General features: G+C 40.3%; 1 protein-coding gene across 1 annotated transcript; it reads right to left on the reverse strand.

The window, feature by feature from the left end:
• Positions 1-27: 27 nt before the first annotated feature.
• On the reverse strand, positions 28-24,700 carry LOC143077006 (putative oxidoreductase YjmC). The gene is made up of 10 exons (XM_076252897.1): positions 24,538-24,700; positions 23,662-23,776; positions 20,986-21,083; positions 20,484-20,545; positions 20,048-20,101; positions 4,024-4,122; positions 2,753-2,818; positions 1,802-1,862; positions 390-490; positions 28-84 (listed from the first exon to the last, which is right to left on the reverse strand). Exons 1-10 carry the CDS (start codon positions 24,698-24,700, stop codon positions 28-30), a joined length of 876 nt encoding a protein of 291 aa, XP_076109012.1.
• Positions 24,701-25,704: the final 1,004 nt, after the last annotated feature.

The following is a 25,704-nucleotide window of genomic DNA, read 5'->3' on the forward strand; positions in this document are numbered from 1 at the left end:
TCCTTCGCCTTTCCTTTGAGAGAATTGTCAACATGATGTATATTCGTTTACATAAGTCATCAAATTTCGTAACTGGGTTAATTCCTTGAGTACGGAAAGCATATTTGTCTTCACATAAAAACAGTATAAAATAGCATATTACAAATACAATTCTTAAAATAAAAAAACAAACGAAGAAGTTCGGTTAAACACGAATCATTTGTATAATATATACATGTAGATAGCAGAAATATATATCGCGGGGAAAATCAGCATAAAGAATGTGATTCAATCAAATGTTCTCGAAAAGTTAATATGATATAATAACCTTTTTTAAACACACAAGAGCAGAAAAATAGTATTTGCTTATAAACAAAAACGTTAAAATCAAAGTTCTTTAAATATGTTACCAGATTTCCTGCTCCTTTGCAATTTGCCCCAAATTCTGCACCACTTAAAACACCGCTAAGGATATCAATCATCATGGCCAAACCAAACCCCTTATAACCACCTTCGGAGAAAAAAATCAATAATCATATGTTAGATGTATTGAAAATAAATTATGAATCAGTTAGTCTTTCATAGGTATTTCCTGAGAAGCGATTAATCAAATCTTGTGTTCTTTTCATGTCCGAATAATTTGACTTCCCTGTCTTTCGCAGGCACGATCAGAGGCAACACATTTGTTATTTTTTTCAATTCTACAAATCTTTGTTCAAGGAAATTGTTCACACTGCTCTTCAACTTCGTACTTTTTTTATTTGGCCTTTAAACGTTTTTATTCGAGCGACACTGATGAGTCTTCTGTGGACGAAACGGGCGTTTGACGCAAATAAAAAATTACAAACTTGGTATATATGATGAGTTTATTTTCGAAATAATCAGTCTAATAACTATATCTATTCAGAAGAAGTTGAAACTGTGAATGATTGTCATACAAATCAGATGATTGGTGGAAGACTTTGTTAATCCATGTTTTGTCATAGATAAGGCCGACGTCTTTTTTCTTCGTGGTTTCGTTTTTTTCACATTTATACGGAATGGGTTTTGCTCGGTGTTGAGTGTCATGTGCAAATGCTGTAATCCACATTATTTTGACTTTGTTGAATAGTTACCTGTTGCCAATCTTACCACATATCCTTTTTTTTATGACTTTAAGACATACCTAATGTACAAATATCTAAAATATAATTCACTAGTTGACGATGTTTTCGTCTAGTGTTCATTTGACTAAGATAGTATGATGTCTTTCTGATTATTTTCTCTCTCTTAATAACAAACGACATACCATGTCGACGTCTATTTGTAGTTTTCCTCTAATTTAAAGTTTATATAAATAATCCCGTTAACGTAAGCATAGTTCGTACGACGGGTTGCTGTATATTGTTGAGTTTGGTGGCGGACACCTGTATTTTCATCGACAATCAATCAACTCGCTATCATATGAAACAGACTTTTTGCAGGCTCAAATGCAGTATGCACTAACTGTCAAATTTTTAAAAATACATGTGTTTTGTGTTGTTTTGGAGCATTATATTTCAAGGTTTTGTGTTTTAGTGGATAAGGAAAAGGGACTTTTTTTGTTTCGTTTGTATATGTAAAAGTAAAAATCATTTGACTAATCACTGATTGATTATGGAGTTAACAAAATCACTGATGTTGACTAAGAAATTTACAAAATCACTGATGTTGACTAAGAAATTTACAAAATAACTGATGTTGACTGAAGTAACTGAGAACTTGTCTTCATATTGACTGAACGAATATACCCGATATATATCTAAACAAATATTAACTTTACTTTATTAATTGCATACCCTACCAGTTTCTTCTCTACCCCCGACCGGAAACACACCATTAAAATCTTCGTATTTACGGCTTTCCTATAGATATCAAATGATAAGATAAAATTATGGTATTGATGGCGACCAACTGATTAAATGCCATAACTTACAGTCAAGTCAACATAGAGTACACTGACTAACTAGTATACAAGATTAGATGATCCTCTAGTGTCATATCTTCAACAGTTTATTATCAAAGTATTTTAAAGTAGAGTCATCTTTTTGTTTTGTTCTGTTTGACATCGGTGCTCCCTAATGTTATTTTCATTTGGGTTTGTAAATAATAGTTGTTAGATATTGCTTTGGCGTTTATAGTCGTCTCGGTGCCACTAGATACCATACTAGTCTAGTCCATATAGAAACAGTAAGTTCAACACTAGACGTGAATCTGTAATTTTCTGTCTAGAAATAGTTTAGAATCCATTGCCAAGCAGGCAAGCCAAACATCATTCTTTTCCTTATTATCACCAACATTCTCGTATCATTCACGGATTTACGTAGCTGATGGTTGGGCGGCTTAAATGAAATTTGACAAAATCATGCAAATGGTGATACACGCATAGGATTTGGCAAAGACCTTCTTAAGGATGTACTTTATCATTTCAGAGAGTTAGCCAACATGTTTTTGATTTTTTTCTCGGCGGCCATCTTGAATTAAAAATTTACATCATTTGCTTAATAGTGGAGAATGAAAAAATATGAAGCTCCATCTCGGTTAAACCCTTCAGTTAAGGTTTTTCGTTTTAAAGATGATAAAACAGGAATGAAATGAAATATTGGAGCAGCATTACAGTAAAACTTGGGCAATTGCTTAGTATCTAGTGCGTTTTACAATTCACGATGTTTACAGAAATCGATAATATAATCTTTGGAATGTTTTTAAATATAATGGTGATACATATAATATAATCATTTGTATGGATACTCACATGCCCATTCACATCAACAATCATATTTTCTGGAAGAATACTATGCTTTGAAGCCATGATCTTCAACTGAATCAAAAAGAGAGAACAATTGTTTTCCATGTTTTTATAATCAAATCGTTCGCGTAATCTATGAAATAATACGAACACGTTACGTTTTACTACATGAAATTGTTAGAGATAAAGACGACTTCATGAACGGGCATCATTTCTTTCAAGCATATACATATTTTGAATAAATTCCTCACTGATATATATGCAATTCTTATAGATACTATGGACCTAATCACGCATATTAAGTTATGCTTAGAAGAGAATAAATCTGATCTTTTACATTTTTTTTCAGTATAATCAGGTAATATTAAAAAGACTGTATTCGGGAAGAATCTGTTTTAGCGAACTCCGGAAATTGGAAGATGCAAAATTTATGCGCACTACCGATAACCCCAAGTTACGTTGCTATGCTGAAATACCGGCCATTTTTGTTTACCGTTTTGAAAGACGACGATGTAAATGATTTTTAAAAATTGATTTTAACTATTTAAACTGAATAATTAAAAATAAATCTAATGCACTTACCCATTTAAGCTGGATTATCATCCAGACTTGAATTTAGTGAGTTTGTTTGTTATTTCGTTAAGTACTCTTTGTTTTTTAGATGCAGGTTGTGGTTCACTGACGGTGATAGTTTCTGTCGTAATCAAGGCTTGTTTTTGTTTTCCCGGATTATACACTTTTTAATAAGGTTAAGGTGGTACCCAACACGTTGACTAAAATTAATTTGGCTCGTTTAATTTTCTTAAAATTTTGACAAAGTATTTACTTTGACCCTTTGACAAAGATATAAAAGTTTCAAAATATTTGAACCAACCGTTTTATCAGAAAAATTACACTGGTTATATAGCAGTTTGATGAACTCTTATTTTGATCATTGAGAAGCTTGATATTCCCTTAACAACACAACGTAATCAAAACGTTTAGCTGATTTTACAGAGTTATCTCCCTGTAGTGTTAGGTACCACCTTAATAAATGCTATGAAAGGGTCGCCAGATTTGTGTAAGGATGAATGGAATACACAGATTTGTAAAAGTATTATTGAATACTAGTAAATAGTATTTCTCTTAGTCGTGTTAGTTACCTTAGTTTGTCTTCTGAACTCGATTGATGAGTCCGATTTGGACTTCGGTAACCTACTGTTACATGCATTCTGAACTGAATTAAACACTTCTTAAGGATAGTCGTATGTTATCACGAATAAGACAAACATTCTAACCTTTCCAGCAGCCACCACTGTAGTAGCCATATCTAGGATAAAACTGTCACCATGATTTCCAAGAGCTGCAATACTGATTGGATTTGTACCTAAAGTGGTCTTCAGTGAAAAAAAAAAACATTTGAATGAAACTCAATGATATTCTTTCTGATTTTCAAAAATGATAAAACAAAATAACAATGACAAAAGAAGGTTACTTTGACTTTGAAGTGCATTATATAATGACTAATTTGTACAAAAGATAATTCTAGCCATGAAATCCTGTAAGCATTATAATCTTTAACCTTTATATAAATGATTTTTTGGCATCAGTTTGCAGTTTAGAGCTTATATATGCTTCAATGCATGTCTTTTCATAAAGGTTTGGAAACAATTGAGAACATTGAATTCCCCATACCGCAGAATTCAATAAATAATAACTCTGTTTCCAAGGGGAAAATACGTTAACATGGTGATAAAATTCAAGAGAGCCCCACGCAATGTTTTATTTATTTTGGTCAGGTAGTATTCAAACTTTGTTACTACAATGCTAATTATGATTTACATATTTTCAACTTTTCGGAAAAGCACACGAGAAAATTTGATAATTTCACAATACTTCATGATTTCGAAAAAAATGAATGTTTTTTAGTATTTTTTAACAAAAAATCTAAAAGTCGGGGTTAAACTGCAATACTAACTAAGCTCTGAAGCTAAGACCAAGTTATATCGATGTTATACATGTATATGAAATTTCTGAAAATAAAATTGATTCTATTCATAATCATTATTCTATTCATAATTAGGCTCTCCGACCAAATGTTATCTTTTCAAGAATCTACATGTATGTTTTTTTTAAAAATAAACCTACCCCCTTTTTTTCCCTAACCTTCGGTTCTAACCTCAATGTTCATTATATATTATATACAGACAAGACTGTGAGTGAAGCAAAGCATGCAGTCATATTCCAATTTGAATATAAACACCGTCTATATATAATATATGTATTTTTTTACATAAATTTCTATTGATACATTTTGAAATAGATGTTACTATGGGTAATATGTATTTCCATGGTAACTATTGCAGTCAGCAACTATTAACGATGGTAATTTAGAGTAAGCTTATGCTTAAATGTAATTTTTTTATCAGTTATGGAACAATTCAGTACATTAAAGCTCTAAAACTGCAATATTCTGCAAATAATAACTCCGTTTCCAAGGAAAAAATCGGTTGCTATGGTGATAAAACTAAAGAAAGTCCCAAGCTTTTTTCTATTTAATTTGGTAAAGTAGTATCCAAACTTCATAACTAAAGTGCTAACTATGCTATACACAGTTGCTCTTTTCTGAAAAACACCACAGAAAATTTGATAATTTCGCAAAAATCCCAAATTCAGAAAAGTTGAAAATATGCTTTTTTTGGCAAAATTTTTCAAAAAATTTACAAATTTGGTTTACATGCAATCTGAACTAAAATGATGCTAAAACCAAGTTGTATCAATGTTACATATGAAAATTAATGAAAAGTGCTTGATTCTATTCCTATTCAGGCTCTGAATTGTCGTGATTTAGCTGATTTTTGGAAGATTTTACTATGCTTCACAACCAAAAAATAGAGTCTCCGTTACCATGGCAACCACTCGTATTTTCCCACTCATATTTATTTTTTGAGCAGTATTCAGTTACTGCTTCTTCTAGGCCATTTATAGATCAAATCTGAAACCCTCATTAATCACATGTATATGGCACCCTGCCTGGTTCTTACAAAGAGCTGTACTAAATAAACAACAAACACATGTATACTGCATTTTCGGATTGTCCAAACTTTCTGTACTTACAACGCTAGTATTCCCCCTAGTCTTAAATACTAACAGATTTTCAGACGTTTTTTGTTTACATACTATTCTTCTTGAAGTTGGAACCATTTAGATGTTGTCTAGGCTATAAGAACTTTATCTTTGATGCTCTATTCAGAACCATTAAACGATTGTTTAGGTCATGTGTGCTTGTCATTGTATCTCTTTTCGGAACTATTCGAGGATTGTTTTCATTATCCATATTTACAATTGCCGCTTTATTCGGAACTATTGGGGAATGTCTTCACTTTCCCTACATACAAGTATTGCTCTTTTTTGGAACCTCTATAGAATTGTCAAGATTGATTATATATTCGAAGGAACCAGTTGAATATTTTGACAGAAGAAGGATATACAGATAACTCGAGCTCTTATCATAACTAATAACTTAAGCTTGAGAAATCTTGGGCGATATCCTGCTTGACCAGTATCTGTGTACTATCTGTGTACTGTCTAGTTGTCAACTGATAACTTGCCGAACTATTTTCTTGTTAACTTTAACCATTTAAGCATTATTCTGGTGTTTAAATGGAATACAATAATTTAATTTAGTCAACTTAATCTACTTTAACTGTCGACCTGTAAATTTATAAATTGTTTCTTGTATATTTTAAATATTTGTCTTGCCCAAGTCTATACAAGTGTTTCAATGTATAATAAAAGCCAGAATTATAGTACCATATATTCTACTTGTCTATTTATATCGACAATAATTCCCGTGTTTATTACATTGGAACCATTTCTGTACTTGCCCTTGTCCCTCTAGTGGGAACCATTCCTGTACTTACCCTCGTCCCTCTAGATGGAACCATTCCTGTACTTACCCTTGTCTCTCTAGTGGGAACCATTCCTGTACTTATCCTTGTCCCTCTAGTGGGAACCATTCCTGTACGTACCCTCGTCCCTCTAGTGGGAACCATTCCTGTTCTTACCCTCGTCCCTCTAGTGGGAACCATTCCTATACTTACCCTTGTCCCTCTAGTGGGAATCATTCCTGTACTTACCCTTGTTCCTCTAGTGGGAATCATTCCTGTACTTACCCTTGTCCCTCTAGTAGGAACCATTCCTGTACTTACCCTTGTCCCTCTAGTGGGAATCATTCCTGTTCTTACCCTTGTCCCTCTAGTGGGAATCATTCCTGTACTTACCATTGTCCCTCTAGTGGGAACCATTCCTGTACTTACCCTCGTCCCTCTAGTGGCAACAATTCCTGTACTTACCCTTGTCCCTCTAGTGGGAATCATTCATGTACTTACCCTTGTCCTCTAGTTAAAACTATTCCTGTACTTACCCTTGTCCCTCTAGTGGGAACCATTCCTGTACTTACCCTCGTCCCTCTAGTGGGAACCATTCCTGTTCTTACCCTTGTCCCCCTAGTGGGAATCATTCCTGTACTTACCCTCGTCCCTCTAGTGGGAACGATTCCCGTACTTACGTTTGTCCCTCTAGCGGGAATCATTCCTGTACTTACCCTCGTCCCTCTAGTGGGAACCATTCCTGTTCTTACCCTTGTCCCTCTAGTGGGAACCATTCCTGTACTTACCCTCGTCCCTCTAGTGGGAATCGTTCCTGTACTTACCCTTGTCCCTCTAGTGGGAACCATTCCTATACTTACCCTTGTCCCTCTAGTGGGAATCATTCCTGTACTTACCCTTGTTCTTCTAGTGGGAATCATTCCTGTACTTACCCTTGTCCCTCTAGTAGGAACCATTCCTGTACTTACCCTTGTCCCTCTAGTGGGAATCATTCCTGTACTTACCCTTGTCCCTCTAGTGAGAATCATTCCTGCACTTACCCTCGTTCTTCTAGTGGGAATCATTCCTGTACTTACCCTCGTCCCTCTAGTGGGAACCATTCCTGTTCTTACCCTTGTCCCTCTAGTGGGAACCATTCCTGTACTTACCCTCGTCCCTCTAGATGGAACCATTCCTGTACTTACCCTTGTCTCTCTAGTGGGAACCATTCCTGTACTTATCCTTGTCCCTCTAGTGGGAACCATTCCTGTACGTACCCTCGTCCCTCTAGTCGGAACCATTCCTGTTCTTACCCTCGTCCCTCTAGTGGGAACCATTCATGTTCTTACCCTTGTCCCTCTAGTTGGAACCATTACTGTTCTTACCCTTGTCCCTCTAGTGGGAACCATTCCTGTACTTACCCTTGTCCCTCTAGTGGGAACCATTCCTGTTCTTACCCTTGTCCTTCTAGTGGGAACCATTCCTGTACTTACCCTTGTCCCTTTAGTGGGAACCATTCCTGTTCTTACCCTCGTCCCTCTAGTGGGAACCATTCCTGTTCTTACCCTCGTCCCTCTAGTGGGAACCATTCCTGTACTTACCCTTGTCCCTCTAGTGGGAATCGTTCCTGTACTTACCCTTGTCCCTCTAATGGGAACCATTCCTATACTTACCCTTGTCCCTCTAGTGGGAATCATTCCTGTACTTACCCTTGTTCCTCTAGTGGGAATCATTCCTGTACTTACCCTTGTCCCTCTAGTAGGAACCATTCCTGTACTTACCCTTGTCCCTCTAGTGGGAATCATTCCTGTACTTACCCTTGTCCCTCTAGTGAGAATCATTCCTGCACTTACCCTCGTCCTTCTAGTGGGAATCATTCCTGTACTTACCCTTGTCCCTCTAGTGGGAACCAATCCTGTACTAACCCTTGTCCCTCTAGTGGGAACCATTCCTGGACTTACCCTTGTCCCTCTAGTGGGAACCATTACTGTTCTTACCCTTGTCCCTCTAGTGGGAACCATTCCTGTACTTACCCTTGTCCCTCTAGTGGGAACCATTCCTGTTCTTACCCTTGTCCCTCTAGTGGGAACCATTCCTGTACTTACCCTTGTCCCTTTAGTGGGAACCATTCCTGTTCTTACCCTCGTCCCTCTAGTGGGAACCATTCCTGTTCTTACCCTTGTCCCTCTAGTGGGAACCATTCCTGTACTTACCCTTGTCCCTCTAGTGGGAATCGTTCCTGTACTTACCCTTGTCCCTCTAGTGGGAACCATTCCTATACTTACCCTTGTCCCTCTAGTGGGAATCATTCCTGTACTTACCCTTGTTCTTCTAGTGGGAATCATTCCTGTACTTACCCTTGTCCCTCTAGTAGGAACCATTCCTGTACTTACCCTTGTCCCTCTAGTGGGAATCATTCCTGTACTTACCCTTGTCCCTCTAGTGAGAATCATTCCTGCACTTACCCTCGTCCTTCTAGTGGGAATCATTCCTGTACTTACCCTTGTCCCTCTAGTGGGAACCATTCCTGTACTAACCCTTGTCCCTCTAGTGGGAACCATTCCTGGACTTACCCTTGTCCCTCTAGTGGGAACCATTCATGTACTTACCCTTGTCCCTCTAGTAAGAACCATTCCTGTACTTACCATTGTCCCTCTAGTGGGAACCATTCCTGTACTTACCCTTGTCCCTCTAGTGGGAACCATTCCTGTTCTTACCCTTGTCCCTCTAGTGGGAACCATTCCTGTACTTACCCTCGTCCCTCTAGTGGGAATCATTCCTGTTCTTACCCTCGTCCCTCTAGGGGGAACCATTCCTGTACTTACCCTTGTCCCTTTAGTGGGAACCATTCCTGTTCTTACCCTCGTCCCTCTAGTGGGAACCATTCCTGTTCTTACCCTTGTCCCTCTAGTGGGAACCATTTCTGTACTTACCCTTGTCCCTCTAGTGGGAATCGTTCCTATACTTACCCTTGTCCCTCTAGTGGGAACCATTCCTGTACTTACCCTTGTCCCTCTAGTGGGAATCATTCCTGTACTTACCCTTGTTCCTCTAGTGGGAATCATTCCTGTACTTACCCTTGTCCCTCTAGTAGGAACCATTCCTGTACTTACCCTTGTCCCTCTAGTGGGAATCATTCCTGTACTTACCCTTGTCCCTCTAGTGAGAATCATTCCTGCACTTACCCTCGTCCTTCTAGTGGGAATCATTCCTGTACTTACCCTTGTCCCTCTAGTGGGAACCATTCCTGTACTAACCCTTGTCCCTCTAGTGGGAACCATTCCTGGACTTACCCTTGTCCCTTTAGTTGGAACCATTACTGTTCTTACCCTTGTCCCTCTAGTGGGAACCATTCCTGTACTTACCCTTGTCCCTCTAGTGGGAACCATTCCTGTTCTTACCCTAGTCCCTCTAGTGGAAACCATTCCTGTACTTACCCTTGTCCCTTTAGTGGGAACCATTCCTGTTCTTACCCTCGTCCCTCTAGTGGGAACCATTCCTGTTCTTACCCTTGTCCCTCTAGTGGGAATCATTCCTGTACTTACCCTTGTCCCTCTAGTGGGAATCGTTCCTGTACTTACCCTTGTCCCTCTAGTGGGAACCATTCCTATACTTACCCTTGTCCCTCTAGTGGGAATCATTCCTGTACTTACCCTTGTTCTTCTAGTGGGAATCATTCCTGTACCTATCCTTGTCCCTCTAGTAGGAACCATTCCTGTACTTACCCTTGTCCCTCTAGTGGGAATCATTCCTGTACTTACCCTTGTACCTCTAGTGAGAATCATTCCTGCACTTACCCTCGTCCTTCTAGTGGGAATCGTTCCTGTACTTACCCTTGTCCCTCTAATGGGAACCATTCCTATACTTACCCTTGTCCCTCTAGTGGGAATCATTCCTGTACTTACCCTTGTTCCTCTAGTGGGAATCATTCCTGTACTTACCCTTGTCCCTCTAATGGGAACCATTCCTATACTTACCCTTGTCCCTCTAGTGGGAATCATTCCTGTACTTACCCTTGTTCCTCTAGTGGGAATCATTCCTGTACTTACCCTTGTCCCTCTAGTAGGAACCATTCCTGTACTTACCCTTGTCCCTCTAGTGGGAATCATTCCTGTACTTACCCTTGTCCCTCTAGTGAGAATCATTCCTGCACTTACCCTCGTCCTTCTAGTGGGAATCATTCCTGTACTTACCCTTGTCCCTCTAGTAGGAACCAATCCTGTACTAACCCTTGTCCCTCTAGTGGGAACCATTCCTGGACTTACCCTTGTCCCTCTAGTGGGAACCATTACTGTTCTTACCCTTGTCCCTCTAGTGGGAACCATTCCTGTACTTACCCTTGTCCCTCTAGTGGGAACTATTCCTGTTCTTACCCTTGTCCCTCTAGTGGGAACCATTCCTGTACTTACCCTTGTCCCTTTAGTGGGAACCATTCCTGTTCTTACCCTCGTCCCTCTAGTGGGAACCATTCCTGTTCTTACCCTTGTCCCTCTAGTGGGAACCATTCCTGTACTTACCCTTGTCCCTCTAGTGGGAATCGTTCCTGTACTTACCCTTGTCCCTCTAGTGGGAACCATTCCTATACTTACCCTTGTCCCTCTAGTGGGAATCATTCCTGTACTTACCCTTGTTCTTCTAGTGGGAATCATTCCTGTACTTACCCTTGTCCCTCTAGTAGGAACCATTCCTGTACTTACCCTTGTCCCTCTAGTGGGAATCATTCCTGTACTTACCCTTGTCCCTCTAGTGAGAATCATTCCTGCACTTACCCTCGTCCTTCTAGTGGGAATCATTCCTGTACTTACCCTTGTCCTTCTAGTGGGAACCATTCCTGTACTAACCCTTGTCCCTCTAGTGGGAACCATTCCTGGACTTACCCTTGTCCCTTTAGTGGGAACCATTCATGTACTTACCCTTGTCCCTCTAGTAAGAACCATTCCTGTACTTACCATTGTCCCTCTAGTGGGAACCATTCCTGTACTTACCCTTGTCCCTCTAGTGGGAACCATTCCTGTTCTTACCCTTGTCCCTCTAGTGGGAACCATTCCTGTACTTACCCTCGTCCCTCTAGTGGGAATCATTCCTGTTCTTACCCTCGTCCCTCTAGTGGGAACCATTCCTGTACTTACCCTTGTCCCTTTAGTGGGAACCATTCCTGTTCTTACCCTCGTCCCTCTAGTGGGAACCATTCCTGTTTTTACCCTTGTCCCTCTAGTGGGAACCATTTCTGTACTTACCCTTGTCCCTCTAGTGGGAATCGTTCCTATACTTACCCTTGTCCCTCTAGTGGGAACCATTCCTGTACTTACCCTTGTCCCTCTAGTGGGAATCATTCCTGTACTTACCCTTGTTCCTCTAGTGGGAATCATTCCTGTACTTACCCTTGTCCCTCTAGTAGGAACCATTCCTGTACTTACCCTTGTCCCTCTAGTGGGAATCATTCCTGTACTTACCCTTGTCCCTCTAGTGAGAATCATTCCTGCACTTACCCTCGTCCTTCTAGTGGGAATCATTCCTGTACTTACCCTTGTCCCTCTAGTGGGAACCATTCCTGTACTAACCCTTGTCCCTCTAGTGGGAACCATTCCTGGACTTACCCTTGTCCCTTTAGTTGGAACCATTACTGTTCTTACCCTTGTCCCTCTAGTGGGAACCATTCCTGTACTTACCCTTGTCCCTCTAGTGGGAACCATTCCTGTTCTTACCCTAGTCCCTCTAGTGGAAACCATTCCTGTACTTACCCTTGTCCCTTTAGTGGGAACCATTCCTGTTCTTACCCTCGTCCCTCTAGTGGGAACCATTCCTGTTCTTACCCTTGTCCCTCTAGTGGGAATCATTCCTGTACTTACCCTTGTCCCTCTAGTGGGAATCGTTCCTGTACTTACCCTTGTCCCTCTAGTGGGAACCATTCCTATACTTACCCTTGTCCCTCTAGTGGGAATCATTCCTGTACTTACCCTTGTTCTTCTAGTGGGAATCATTCCTGTACCTATCCTTGTCCCTCTAGTAGGAACCATTCCTGTACTTACCCTTGTCCCTCTAGTGGGAATCATTCCTGTACTTACCCTTGTACCTCTAGTGAGAATCATTCCTGCACTTACCCTCGTCCTTCTAGTGGGAATCATTCCTGTACTTACCCTTGTCCCTCTAGTGGGAACCATTCCTGTACTAACCCTTGTCCCTCTAGTGGGAACCATTCCTGGACTTACCCTTGTCCCTCTAGTGGGAACCATTCCTGTACTTACCCTTGTTTCTCTAGTAAGAACCATTCCTGTACTTACCATTGTCCCTCTAGTGGGAACCATTCCTGTACTTACCCTTGTCCCTCTAGTGGGAACCATTCCTGTTCTTACCCTTGTCCCTCTAGTGGGAACCATTCCTGTACTTACCCTCGTCCCTCTAGTGGGAACCATTCCTGTTCTTACCCTCGTCCCTCTAGTGGGAACCATTCCTGTTCTTACCTTTGTCCCTCTAGTGGGAACCATTCCTGTTCTTATCCTTGTCCCTCTAGTGGGAACCATTTCTGTTCTTACCCTTGTCCCTCTTGGTGGAACCATTCCTGTACTTACCCTTGTCCCTCTAGTGGGAATCATTCCTATACTTACCCTTGTCCCTCTAGTGGGAACCATTCCTGTACTTACCCTTGTCCCTCTAGTGGGAATCAATCCTGTACTTACCCTTGTTCCTCTAGTGGGAATCCATCCTGTACTTACCCTTGTCCCTCTAGTAGGAACCATTCCTGTACTTACCCTTGTCCCTCTAGTGGGAATCATTCCTGTACTTACCCTTGTCCCTCTAGTGAGAACCATTCCTGTACTTACCCTCGTCCCTCTAGTGGGAATCATTCCTGTACTTACCCTTGTTCCTCTAGTCGGAACCATTCCTGTACTTACCCTCGTCCCTCTAGTGGGAATCATTCCTGTACTTACCCTTGTCCCTCTAGTGGGAACCATTCATGTACTTACGTTTGTCCCTCTAGTGAGAATCATTCCTGTACTTACCCTCGTCCCTCTAGTGGGAATCATTCATGTACTTACCCTTGTCCCTCTAGTGGGAATCATTCCTGTACTTACCCTTGTCCCTCTAGTGGGAACCATTCCTGGATTTACCTTTGTCCCTCTAGTGGGAATCATTCCTGTACTTACCCTAGTCCCTCTAGTGGGAACCATTCCTGTACTTACCCTTTTCCCTCTAGTGGGAACCATTCCTGTACTTACCCTTGTCCCTTTAGTGGGAACCATTCCTGTTTTTTCCCTTGTCCCTCTAGTGGGAACCATTCCTGTACTTACCCTTGTCCCTCTAGTGGGAACCATTCCTGTTCTTACCCTTGTCCCTCTAGTGGGAACCATTCCTATACTTACCCTTCCTCTAGTGGGAACCATCCTTGTACTTACCCTTGTCCCTCCAGTGGGAACCATTCCTGTACTTACCCTTGTCCCTCAAGTGGGAACCATTCCTGTACTTACCATTGTCCCTCTAGAGGGAACCATTCCTGTACTTACCCTTGTCCCTCTAGTGGGAATCATTCCTGTACTTACCCTTGTCCCTCTAGTGGGAACCATTCCTGTTCTTACCCTTGTCCCTCTAGTGGGAACCATTCCTGTTCTTACCCTTGTCCCTCTAGTGGGAACCATTCCTGTACTTACCCTTGTCTCTCTAGTTGGAACCATTCCTGTACTTACCCTTGTCCCTCTAGTGGGAACCATTCCTGTACTTACCCTTGTCCCTCTAATGGGAACCATTCCTATACTTACCCTTGTCCCTCTAGTGGGAATCATTCCTGTACTTACCCTTGTTCCTCTAGTGGGAATCATTCCTGTACTTACCCTTGTCCCTCTAATGGGAACCATTCCTATACTTACCCTTGTCCCTCTAGTGGGAATCATTCCTGTACTTACCCTTGTTCCTCTAGTGGGAATCATTCCTGTACTTACCCTTGTCCCTCTAGTAGGAACCATTCCTGTACTTACCCTTGTCCCTCTAGTGGGAATCATTCCTGTACTTACCCTTGTCCCTCTAGTGAGAATCATTCCTGCACTTACCCTCGTCCTTCTAGTGGGAATCATTCCTGTACGTACCCTTGTCCCTCTAGTGGGAACCAATCCTGTACTAACCCTTGTCCCTCTAGTGGGAACCATTCCTGGACTTACCCTTGTCCCTCTAGTGGGAACCATTACTGTTCTTACCCTTGTCCCTCTAGTGGGAACCATTCCTGTACTTACCCTTGTCCCTCTAGTGGGAACTATTCCTGTTCTTACCCTTGTCCCTCTAGTGGGAACCATTCCTGTACTTACCCTTGTCCCTTTAGTGGGAACCATTCCTGTTCTTACCCTCGTCCCTCTAGTGGGAACCATTCCTGTTCTTACCCTTGTCCCTCTAGTGGGAACCATTCCTGTACTTACCCTTGTCCCTCTAGTGGGAATCGTTCCTGTACTTACCCTTGTCCCTCTAGTGGGAACCATTCCTATACTTACCCTTGTCCCTCTAGTGGGAATCATTCCTGTACTTACCCTTGTTCTTCTAGTGGGAATCATTCCTGTACTTACCCTTGTCCCTCTAGTAGGAACCATTCCTGTACTTACCCTTGTCCCTCTAGTGGGAATCATTCCTGTACTTACCCTTGTCCCTCTAGTGAGAATCATTCCTGCACTTACCCTCGTCCTTCTAGTGGGAACCATTCCAGTTCTTACCCTTGTCCCTCTAGTGGGAACCATTCCTGTACTTACCCTTGTCCCTCTAGTGGGAATCGTTCCTGTACTTACCCTTGTCCCTCTAGTGGGAACCATTCCTATACTTACCCTTGTCCCTCTAGTGGGAATCATTCCTGTACTTACCCTTGTTCTTCTAGTGGGAATCATTCCTGTACTTACCCTTGTCCCTCTAGTAGGAACCATTCCTGTACTTACCCTTGTCCCTCTAGTGGGAATCATTCCTGTACTTACCCTTGTCCCTCTAGTGAGAATCATTCCTGCACTTACCCTCGTCCTTCTAGTGGGAATCATTCCTGTACTTACCCTTGTCCTTCTAGTGGGAACCATTCCTGTACTAACCCTTGTCCCTCTAGTGGGAACCATTCCTGGACTTACCCTTGTCCCTCTAGTGGGAACCATTCATGTACTTACCCTTGTCCCTCTAGTAAGAACCATTCCTGTACTTACCATTGTCCCTCTAGTGGGAACCATTCCTGTACTTACCCTTGTCCCTCTAGTGGGAACCATTCCTGTTCTTACCCTTGTCCCTCTAGTGGGAACCATTCCTGTACTTACCCTCGTCCCTCTAGTGGGAATCATTCCTGTTCTTACCCTCGTCCCTCTAGTGGGAACCATTCCTGTACTTACCCTTGTCCCTTTAGTGGGAACCATTCCTGTTCTTACCCTCGTCCCTCTAGTGGGAACCATTCCTGTTTTTACCCTTGTCCCTCTAGTGGGAACCATTTCTGTACTTACCCTTGTCCCTCTAGTGGGAATCGTTCCTATACTTACCCTTGTCCCTCTAGTGGGAACCATTCCTGTACTTACCCTTGTCCCTCTAGTGGGAATCATTCCTGTACTTACCCTTGTTCCTCTAGTGGGAATCATTCCTGTACTTACCCTTGTCCCTCTAGTAGGAACCATTCCTGTACTTACCCTTGTCCCTCTAGTGGGAATCATTCCTGTACTTACCCTTGTCCCTCTAGTGAGAATCATTCCTGCACTTACCCTCGTCCTTCTAGTGGGAATCATTCCTGTACTTACCCTTGTCCCTCTAGTGGGAACCATTCCTGTACTAACCCTTGTCCCTCTAGTGGGAACCATTCCTGGACTTACCCTTGTCCCTTTAGTTGGAACCATTACTGTTCTTACCCTTGTCCCTCTAGTGGGAACCATTCCTGTACTTACCCTTGTCCCTCTAGTGGGAACCATTCCTGTTCTTACCCTAGTCCCTCTAGTGGAAACCATTCCTGTACTTACCCTTGTCCCTTTAGTGGGAACCATTCCTGTTCTTACCCTCGTCCCTCTAGTGGGAACCATTCCTGTTCTTACCCTTGTCCCTCTAGTGGGAATCATTCCTGTACTTACCCTTGTCCCTCTCGTGGGAATCGTTCCTGTACTTACCCTTGTCCCTCTAGTGGGAACCATTCCTATACTTACCCTTGTCCCTCTAGTGGGAATCATTCCTGTACTTACCCTTGTTCTTCTAGTGGGAATCATTCCTGTACCTATCCTTGTCCCTCTAGTAGGAACCATTCCTGTACTTACCCTTGTCCCTCTAGTGGGAATCATTCCTGTACTTACCCTTGTACCTCTAGTGAGAATCATTCCTGCACTTACCCTCGTCCTTCTAGTGGGAATCATTCCTGTACTTACCCTTGTCCCTCTAGTGGGAACCATTCCTGTACTAACCCTTGTCCCTCTAGTGGGAACCATTCCTGGACTTACCCTTGTCCCTCTAGTGGGAACCATTCCTGTACTTACCCTTGTTTCTCTAGTAAGAACCATTCCTGTACTTACCATTGTCCCTCTAGTGGGAACCATTCCTGTACTTACCCTTGTCCCTCTAGTGGGAACCATTCCTGTTCTTACCCTTGTCCCTCTAGTGGGAACCATTCCTGTACTTACCCTCGTCCCTCTAGTGGGAACCATTCCTGTTCTTACCCTCGTCCCTCTAGTGGGAACCATTCCTGTTCTTACCTTTGTCCCTCTAGTGGGAACCATTCCTGTTCTTATCCTTGTCCCTCTAGTGGGAACCATTTCTGTTCTTACCCTTGTCCCTCTTGGTGGAACCATTCCTGTACTTACCCTTGTCCCTCTAGTGGGAATCATTCCTATACTTACCCTTGTCCCTCTAGTGGGAACCATTCCTGTACTTACCCTTGTCCCTCTAGTGGGAATCAATCCTGTACTTACCCTTGTTCCTCTAGTGGGAATCCATCCTGTACTTACCCTTGTCCCTCTAGTAGGAACCATTCCTGTACTTACCCTTGTCCCTCTAGTGGGAATCATTCCTGTACTTACCCTTGTCCCTCTAGTGAGAACCATTCCTGTACTTACCCTCGTCCCTCTAGTGGGAATCATTCCTGTACTTACCCTTGTTCCTCTAGTCGGAACCATTCCTGTACTTACCCTCGTCCCTCTAGTGGGAATCATTCCTGTACTTACCCTTGTCCCTCTAGTGGGAACCATTCATGTACTTACGTTTGTCCCTCTAGTGAGAATCATTCCTGTACTTACCCTCGTCCCTCTAGTGGGAATCATTCATGTACTTACCCTTGTCCCTCTAGTGGGAATCATTCCTGTACTTACCCTTGTCCCTCTAGTGGGAACCATTCCTGGATTTACCTTTGTCCCTCTAGTGGGAATCATTCCTGTACTTACCCTAGTCCCTCTAGTGGGAACCATTCCTGTACTTACCCTTTTCCCTCTAGTGGGAACCATTCCTGTACTTACCCTTGTCCCTTTAGTGGGAACCATTCCTGTTTTTTCCCTTGTCCCTCTAGTGGGAACCATTCCTGTACTTACCCTTGTCCCTCTAGTGGGAACCATTCCTGTTCTTACCCTTGTCCCTCTAGTGGGAACCATTCCTATACTTACCCTTCCTCTAGTGGGAACCATCCTTGTACTTACCCTTGTCCCTCCAGTGGGAACCATTCCTGTACTTACCCTTGTCCCTCAAGTGGGAACCATTCCTGTACTTACCATTGTCCCTCTAGAGGGAACCATTCCTGTACTTACCCTTGTCCCTCTAGTGGGAATCATTCCTGTACTTACCCTTGTCCCTCTAGTGGGAACCATTCCTGTTCTTACCCTTGTCCCTCTAGTGGGAACCATTCCTGTTCTTACCCTTGTCCCTCTAGTGGGAACCATTCCTGTACTTACCCTTGTCTCTCTAGTTGGAACCATTCCTGTACTTACCCTTGTCCCTCTAGTGGGAACCATTCCTGTACTTACCCTTGTCCCTCTAGTGGGAACAATTCCTGTACTTACCATTGTCCCTCTAGTAGAAACCATTCCTGTACTTACCCTTGTCCCTCTAGTGGGAATCTTTCCTGTACTTACCCTTGTCCCTCTATTAGGAACCATTCCTGTTCTTACCCTTGTCCCTCTAGTGGGAACCATTCCTGTTCTTACCCTTGTCCCTCTAGTGGGAACCATTACTGTACCTACCCTCGTCCCTGTAGTGGGAACCATTCCTGTTCTTACCCTTGTCCCTCTAGTGGGAACCATTCCTGTACTTACCCTCGTCCCTCTAGTGGGAACCATTCCTGTTCTTACCCTTGTCCCTCTAGTGGGAACCATTCCTGTACTTACCCTTGTCCCTCTAGTGGGAACCATTCCTGTACTTACCATTGTCCCTCTAGTGGGAACCATTCCTGTACTTACAAGGCCCCTCATGGGGGGTCCTAGTAATCACATAATCACCATTTTTTTGCCAATATAATCACATAATCATTAAATATTTGCTTATCTTTAGTTATCAAATAATCATAAACTAAAAATACAGTCCTAGGTAATCAAATAATCATGAAATATTTGGCTTAATAATCAAATAATCATTAAAAAAACGACCAAGTAATCACATAATCAAAAACCCCATGAGGGCCCTCACTTACCCTTGTCCCTCTAGTGGGAATCATTCCTGTACTTACCATTGTCCCTCTAGTGGGAACCATTCCTGTACTTACCCTTGTCCCTCTAGTGGGAATCATTCCTGTACTTACCCTTGTCCCTCTAGTGAGAACCATTCCTGTACTTACCCTCGTCCCTCTAGTGGGAATCATTCCTGTACTTACCCTCGTCCCTCTAGTGGGAATCATTCCTGTACTTACCATTGTCCCTCTAGTGGGAACCATTCCTGTACTTACGTTTGTCCCTCTAGTGAGAATCATTCCTGTACTTACCCTCGTCCCTCTAGTGGGAATGATTCCTGTACTTACCCTTGTCCCTCTAGTGGGAACCATTCCTGGACTTACCCTTGTCCCTCTAGTGGGAATCATTCCTGTACTTACCCTTGTCTCTCTAGTGGGAACCATTCCTGTACTTACCCTTTTCCCTCTAGTGGGAACCATTCCTGTACATACCCTTGTCCCTCTAGTGGGAATCATTCCTGTACTTACCCTTGTCCCTCTAGTGGGAACCATTCCTGTACTTACCCTTGTCCCTCTAGTGGGAATCATTCCTGTACTTACCCTTGTCCCTCTAGTGGGAACCATTCCTGTACTTACCCTTGTCCCTCTAGTGGGAATCATTCCTGTACTTACCCTTGTTCCTCTAGTGGGAACCATTCCTGTACTTACCCTCGTCCCTCTAGTGGGAACCATTCCTGTACTTACCATTGTCCCTCTAGTGGGAACCATTCCTGTACTTACCCTTGTCCCTCTAGTGGGAATCATTCCTGTACTTACCCTTGTCCCTCTAGTGGGAACCATTCCTGTTCTTACCCTTGTCCCTCTAGTGGGAACCATTCCTGTACTTACCCTTGTACCTCTAGTGGGAACCATTCGAGAATTAGTATTACATAAAGCTACTCCCTGTAAATGAGTACGAAATAAAATAAATAATCTTAAATATAAATTAATGATAAAGAATAATGACAAAAATGACATTATTGTCTGCAACTGCATGTAAAAGGAAACAGCTGAAATGATAGAGAAGCAGACCTTAAAAAAACACGGGAAATACCAATTTAATACTTTCTAATCATGTATTTATAATGCAAAATAGTTTTTTTAAAACAGAGAAAAAAAATCATTCGAAAAAAAAAATATTAAGGAGTACATACACTGTACAGCAATTGTTTTATATTAAATAAGGGAAAGGATACATGTTTGGCTTTTATCGAGACTAAAATAGAAACTGTTTTTGTTTTTACCAATACATGTACATCAATTAAATATTGAAAATATAATTTACCACAAATCCTTGTTCCATCGCATACGTACTGTACCATCCTGCCATACCAAAGTGATTTGCTCCTAAAATCATAAAAAAATAATGATTACATCAATAAAAGAAAAAGCAGCCTTAACGCCTATCAGTTGCGACCGAATAACACTTTTAAATGTAATTTTATATGTTTCTTTGATGTCTACGTTGTTGTTCGCAAAAATTAAGAAGCATATAGCAAGTTATACAACATAAAAAATAAGCGCAAATATCCAGTAGAAGAAAAATATCAACACGAAGTTTGCAACAAGTGAACTGAAAACCAGTATCGCATTAATCAACTAAAAGTGCATTTGACATAAATGTATAGGACTTGGCAGTCTACTGCTAGTGGCCTTTTTTATCCTGTGTGTCAGCAATCTTTTAGTCAACATGTATGTGTTGACATTAAACATTATCGAAGCGATGTATCTTTTTTGTAAATTAACTGTTAATTAAATGCCATGATAAGCTGAAACAATATTCTCACCTCTACACGTGACAAATCCAATTCCAGCTTCTTTTGCTTTTTTGATTGCAATATCCATACAGTACCGGGCAACATACGCACATTTGTTCACTACGATACTTTTATATTTGATTATACGATATGCATCTATGTTATTTGATCACCAATACATGTTGATGCCTTTTGACAAAGTTGCGATTCAGTTCATTTTAACAATAAATGTCCTTTCCCACTTATTGGGTGTTATTTTCTGTGTAGTAAAACATTCATATTCTCTGTATGTTTTGTATATTCGAAGCAAGACGATTAAGTATGATTGCCAAGAAGACAACTATTCACAAAAAGCATAATATTAATATGAATAAAACTATAGATGCCACTAAAGCATCAGAAACCAAACGCATAGTATCCGTGATCACCATCAGTGTTATTTTTGTTTCATGGTTTTAAGTAGGTTTTAGGGCTTTGCCTGTAATATCGTTTCTGTTTTATGATTATTTTTTTAAGACTGATCACTTTGAATGTACATGTTTTTAAAGCTCTACGAAAGTGCACCAACCACTGCAACTTCGTTATGATTTATAATAATTAATGACCTATACACAGATAAAATTGTTGATTGACAGTTTGTCCCTGTTGGCATCACTTGCCTAGTATTTTTCTCATTCAATTTCTTTCCCTCATCTGGTCGATATTGTAGGTATTCCATAAGTATTGGCATGACTGAGTGTAAACCCTTGTCCCTTTTTAAATCCGCCTCTGTTTCTAAAAGCAACTAAAAGAAACCTAGATTCACTGTTTTGCAGGATGGTTCCGTCTACGTGTTTTGAGCAGGGAAAACTTTCGGCATTTATCTAATAAATTTTCAATATCAGTCAACTTTACAGCTCTCTATCACAGTCGACCTTTTTTGCTGAACTCAGTTGGCGGGTTATATAGATCTGTGTTCTCGGCCTGGATATTTATGAAATACTTTTCACTGGACATTTCACAAATTAAAAAATCTTTTTAATAAAAAGGGCTGCCACTAAAATAAATAAAATGCAGACTTATGGACACTGTATATGACTTAATTCCTTTATAAACCATAACAAATGTGTTTTTCTGGGTTTTGTTTTCATTACAGCAATCAATTAACAAAAACTATGTTTATCATATATATATATATATGTAGAACTCTAAAGTGCGATGGGGACGCTAAAGTACGATGGTCAAGCTAAAGTGCGATGGTCTTCGCTAAAGTGCGATGCCTACACACGCTAAAGTGCGATGGTCCGCGAAAGTATAGACGTAATAAACGTACTATGGATTATGACGTAAACAGTCGTTTATACAAACAAAAAATGAACATCCCGAAAGATAAATATAGAATATTCGATTAACAACTTTAAACGAAATGTCCATGACTTACTCAATTTAAACATAACCGTGCTTTGTCGGCTGAGGCAAATGTGTTTTTTTTGTGTGCTGGAAGAAGGACTTGTGTCCTGTAGTCGACTATCTTACTATACAGATACAAAAGTATACGTATAAGTATCCTTTATCCTGTTTTCATTTGAAGCTAACGGATACATTGAAATCATTGTTTATCTTGCAGTTTACAAAAAATGCGGTCCCCTTGAAAATAGTGTCGATTTTATTGAAAATTAAAGTCGGTAAAATAAAGGTACATGTATTCATGCGTAAATCATAAATTGTCTACTAAAAAAATATTTTGTACCATTCAGAAAAATACAACCTGTATTTAAACTCGCTGCGAAAAAGGAGAAAGCTCGGAGAACATTGCATTTCTCTCTCATTTAAATAAAGAATGTTTTAAACAAATAAATGTTTTACAATGACGACTTTAAGGGGAGATGTTCACGTTAGTGACTGTGAACGGCAAGCTACATCAATTATCCAAATATTTGATACCGGCACGAATTAAAAAAAAAAATCATATATATAGGATATAAAGATTGTTGTCACACCTAACTTACCATTTTAGCAATTATTACGTAGTCGTTCTTCTTCATTTAGAAACAATCACTTTTAAGCCTAATGGTAATTATAAAGCCTATCACATATGTTATAAAACATTATCATACTAGCTTTTGCAAAAATACTATTTATTACATCCGTGTTCTTTACATTACCCTTTTGGTCCATCACACTTTTATTAGCGTGACACACCACCGTACTTTAGCGAACAAACAGTAATCGCATTTTGCGTGATACACCATCGTACTTTAGCGTAGACCATCGCACTTTAGTAAGACCATCGCACTTTAGAGTACCATTGCACTTTAGAGTCCTACATATATATCATAATTTGTATTGATTATTCTGCTCTTCATACCATAGGCATCTTGATTGACAAATAAAACTATTCTTATTCTATTCTTCTATTCTATAAGAATTGTGGTATGAGTGCCAATGAGACAACTCTCGTTCAAATTCATAATTTGTAATAGTAAACCATTATAGTTCAAAGTACCGGTACGGTCTTCAACATGGATCATTGGCTTACAAGCAAGCAATGAAGGGCCCCAAAATTTAATAGTGCAAAAGCATTCAAGCAGGAAAACCAAAGGTCTAAGCACGCATTCTAAGACAAATGTGTAACCCGAGGACGAAATAAAGAATGTGACCAATGACGATAACATGTAATTTCCTTGCAATAATTGATTCATTACAATCAACACAATCTTAAATAACTCACCAATTAAACTATTTCCGTCTACAAGTGCCGTTCCTATTGATTCTTTAATAACTGTTGGTTCTTTGTCTTCTACTGATACGACACCTGATCTGATTTCGTCCATATATTTATCTAAAAGAAGTTACATTCAAAATTAGTATGTCTTACAGTTTCCACTCAACATCACACATACCGACAATTCATAAACTGATGCATTTATTCAATAAATGTGAATCGAGACCAGAATATACATTTTGGTACCAAAATGTATAGATAAAAAAAATGATTTCGAGATTTTATAGTATTACTGCTCTTTATTATATCTTACATCTAAAAATCAGGTTGGAAGACAATACAAACATGAAGATTTAGCCCCTAACGTTTAGTCCTACTAACAAGTACATTTTAATAAGTAAAGATGTGGTATGGTTGGCAATGAAACAACAACTGTATTAACTATAGTTCAAATGAAATGGATGTAAGCAATTATAGACAACCGTACGACCTTCAACAATACGTTTATTTCTAATTGTTGACAATGTATTTAAAAAAAGCGGTGGTATAATTCCCACATGAGAAAACTCTTAACAAAAGACCAAATGCCACAGAATTTACAAGTAGATTGTTTCTGCCTAAATTAGCATTATATATGGACTAGATATTAAAGAACGAAAAGTAGACCGAGACTATTCTAAAAAAGATAATAACTTTTTTCAACAAAAGTATTTTATAAATATCACGATCAAAATTTAAACACGTATATATGTTCAGTTGATTCGTTAATACATTGCAAAATAGAACAAAATACAAACAAAACAATAGAGACTTCACATTGTTTGGTAGTTAACTCCGTAAAATTTAACCCCTCATTATTGAAATAAGATATTAGCTACCAAGTAATATGACCCCATGACTATAGATTCCTCTGTAATCTGCCGATACTAGTATATCTGCAACCAATGATCCACGTGCTGGGGTTAATCCAACAGCTTCCAATGAGCTTACGATAAAATTGTGAACATTATCCTTTGGAATTACAATTTCGAAACCCTCCATGTTTGTCTATCGTCCAGTATGTAGGACAGAAGTTCATTGAATTAGGATGATATGATAATACATACATGTACACATGTATTATATCACTTAATGACCCAGACTCTTATCTATGGACGATAAAGTCTACAATTCATTTAGTAAAGTTACTGTTGGGTATTTAGTCTACAAATAATAAAAATACAAAGACAGGTTATATGTTTTTTTTTCTGTTACGCGCAAAATGATACGACAGAAATTGCAACGGATGTAGTCATCAACATGTTCTAGTTTAATTATTTTTTTCCAGAATATTAAATACATTCAATGCTGACTGTATATTGGAGCATGTTTAAATAAAAAAGGTAAAACTAAAATTGAGAATAGGAAATTGGCAAAGAGACAACAACCTAAAATAAACCAGAAAACAGACGAAGGCTACCAATGTGTCTTCAACACAGCGAGAAAATCCCACAAACCTGAGTGAGGCGGGTTTCAGCTGGCTCCTTGACAACATTATTTTATTAAGGTCTTCACTCTACGCGAGGAAAGACTTTATTGTTTTTCTCATTTTTTTTATTTTTTTTTACTTCCAGCATTTTTTTTGACATGGCCTCCCCCCGTTTTTATTGGAGTTATCAAGACCAAATATGGACCATCGGTAGATTTCATCATGAAGTATTACCAAATGAGGCTGTGTAGGATTTCATCATCCCCCGTAGAAGTTATCTCCCTTGTATTGTTTTTTTTTCGACATGCCCCCGCCCCCCCTCGTTGTTTTTAAAGATATCATGACCTTATCTGGACATTAGGTAGATCTCATCATGATGTATTACCATATGAGGCTGCGTAAGATTTCATCATCCCCTTTGAGAGTTATGTCCCCTTGAAGCAATTTCTTTTATTTGCATTTTTCTTTAAAAGTATTAGAGATAGAATCGATTTGAAAATGGCAGCATGCACAAGAACAGATGGCAATGTTTATAAACATAAACAGTTAATTTGCTACTGAGCCTTATAAGGAGTTA

The sequence above is a fragment of the Mytilus galloprovincialis genome, chromosome 5 (genome assembly GCF_965363235.1).
Source record: "Mytilus galloprovincialis chromosome 5, xbMytGall1.hap1.1, whole genome shotgun sequence".
Classification (NCBI taxonomy): Eukaryota; Metazoa; Mollusca; class Bivalvia; order Mytilida; family Mytilidae; genus Mytilus; species Mytilus galloprovincialis.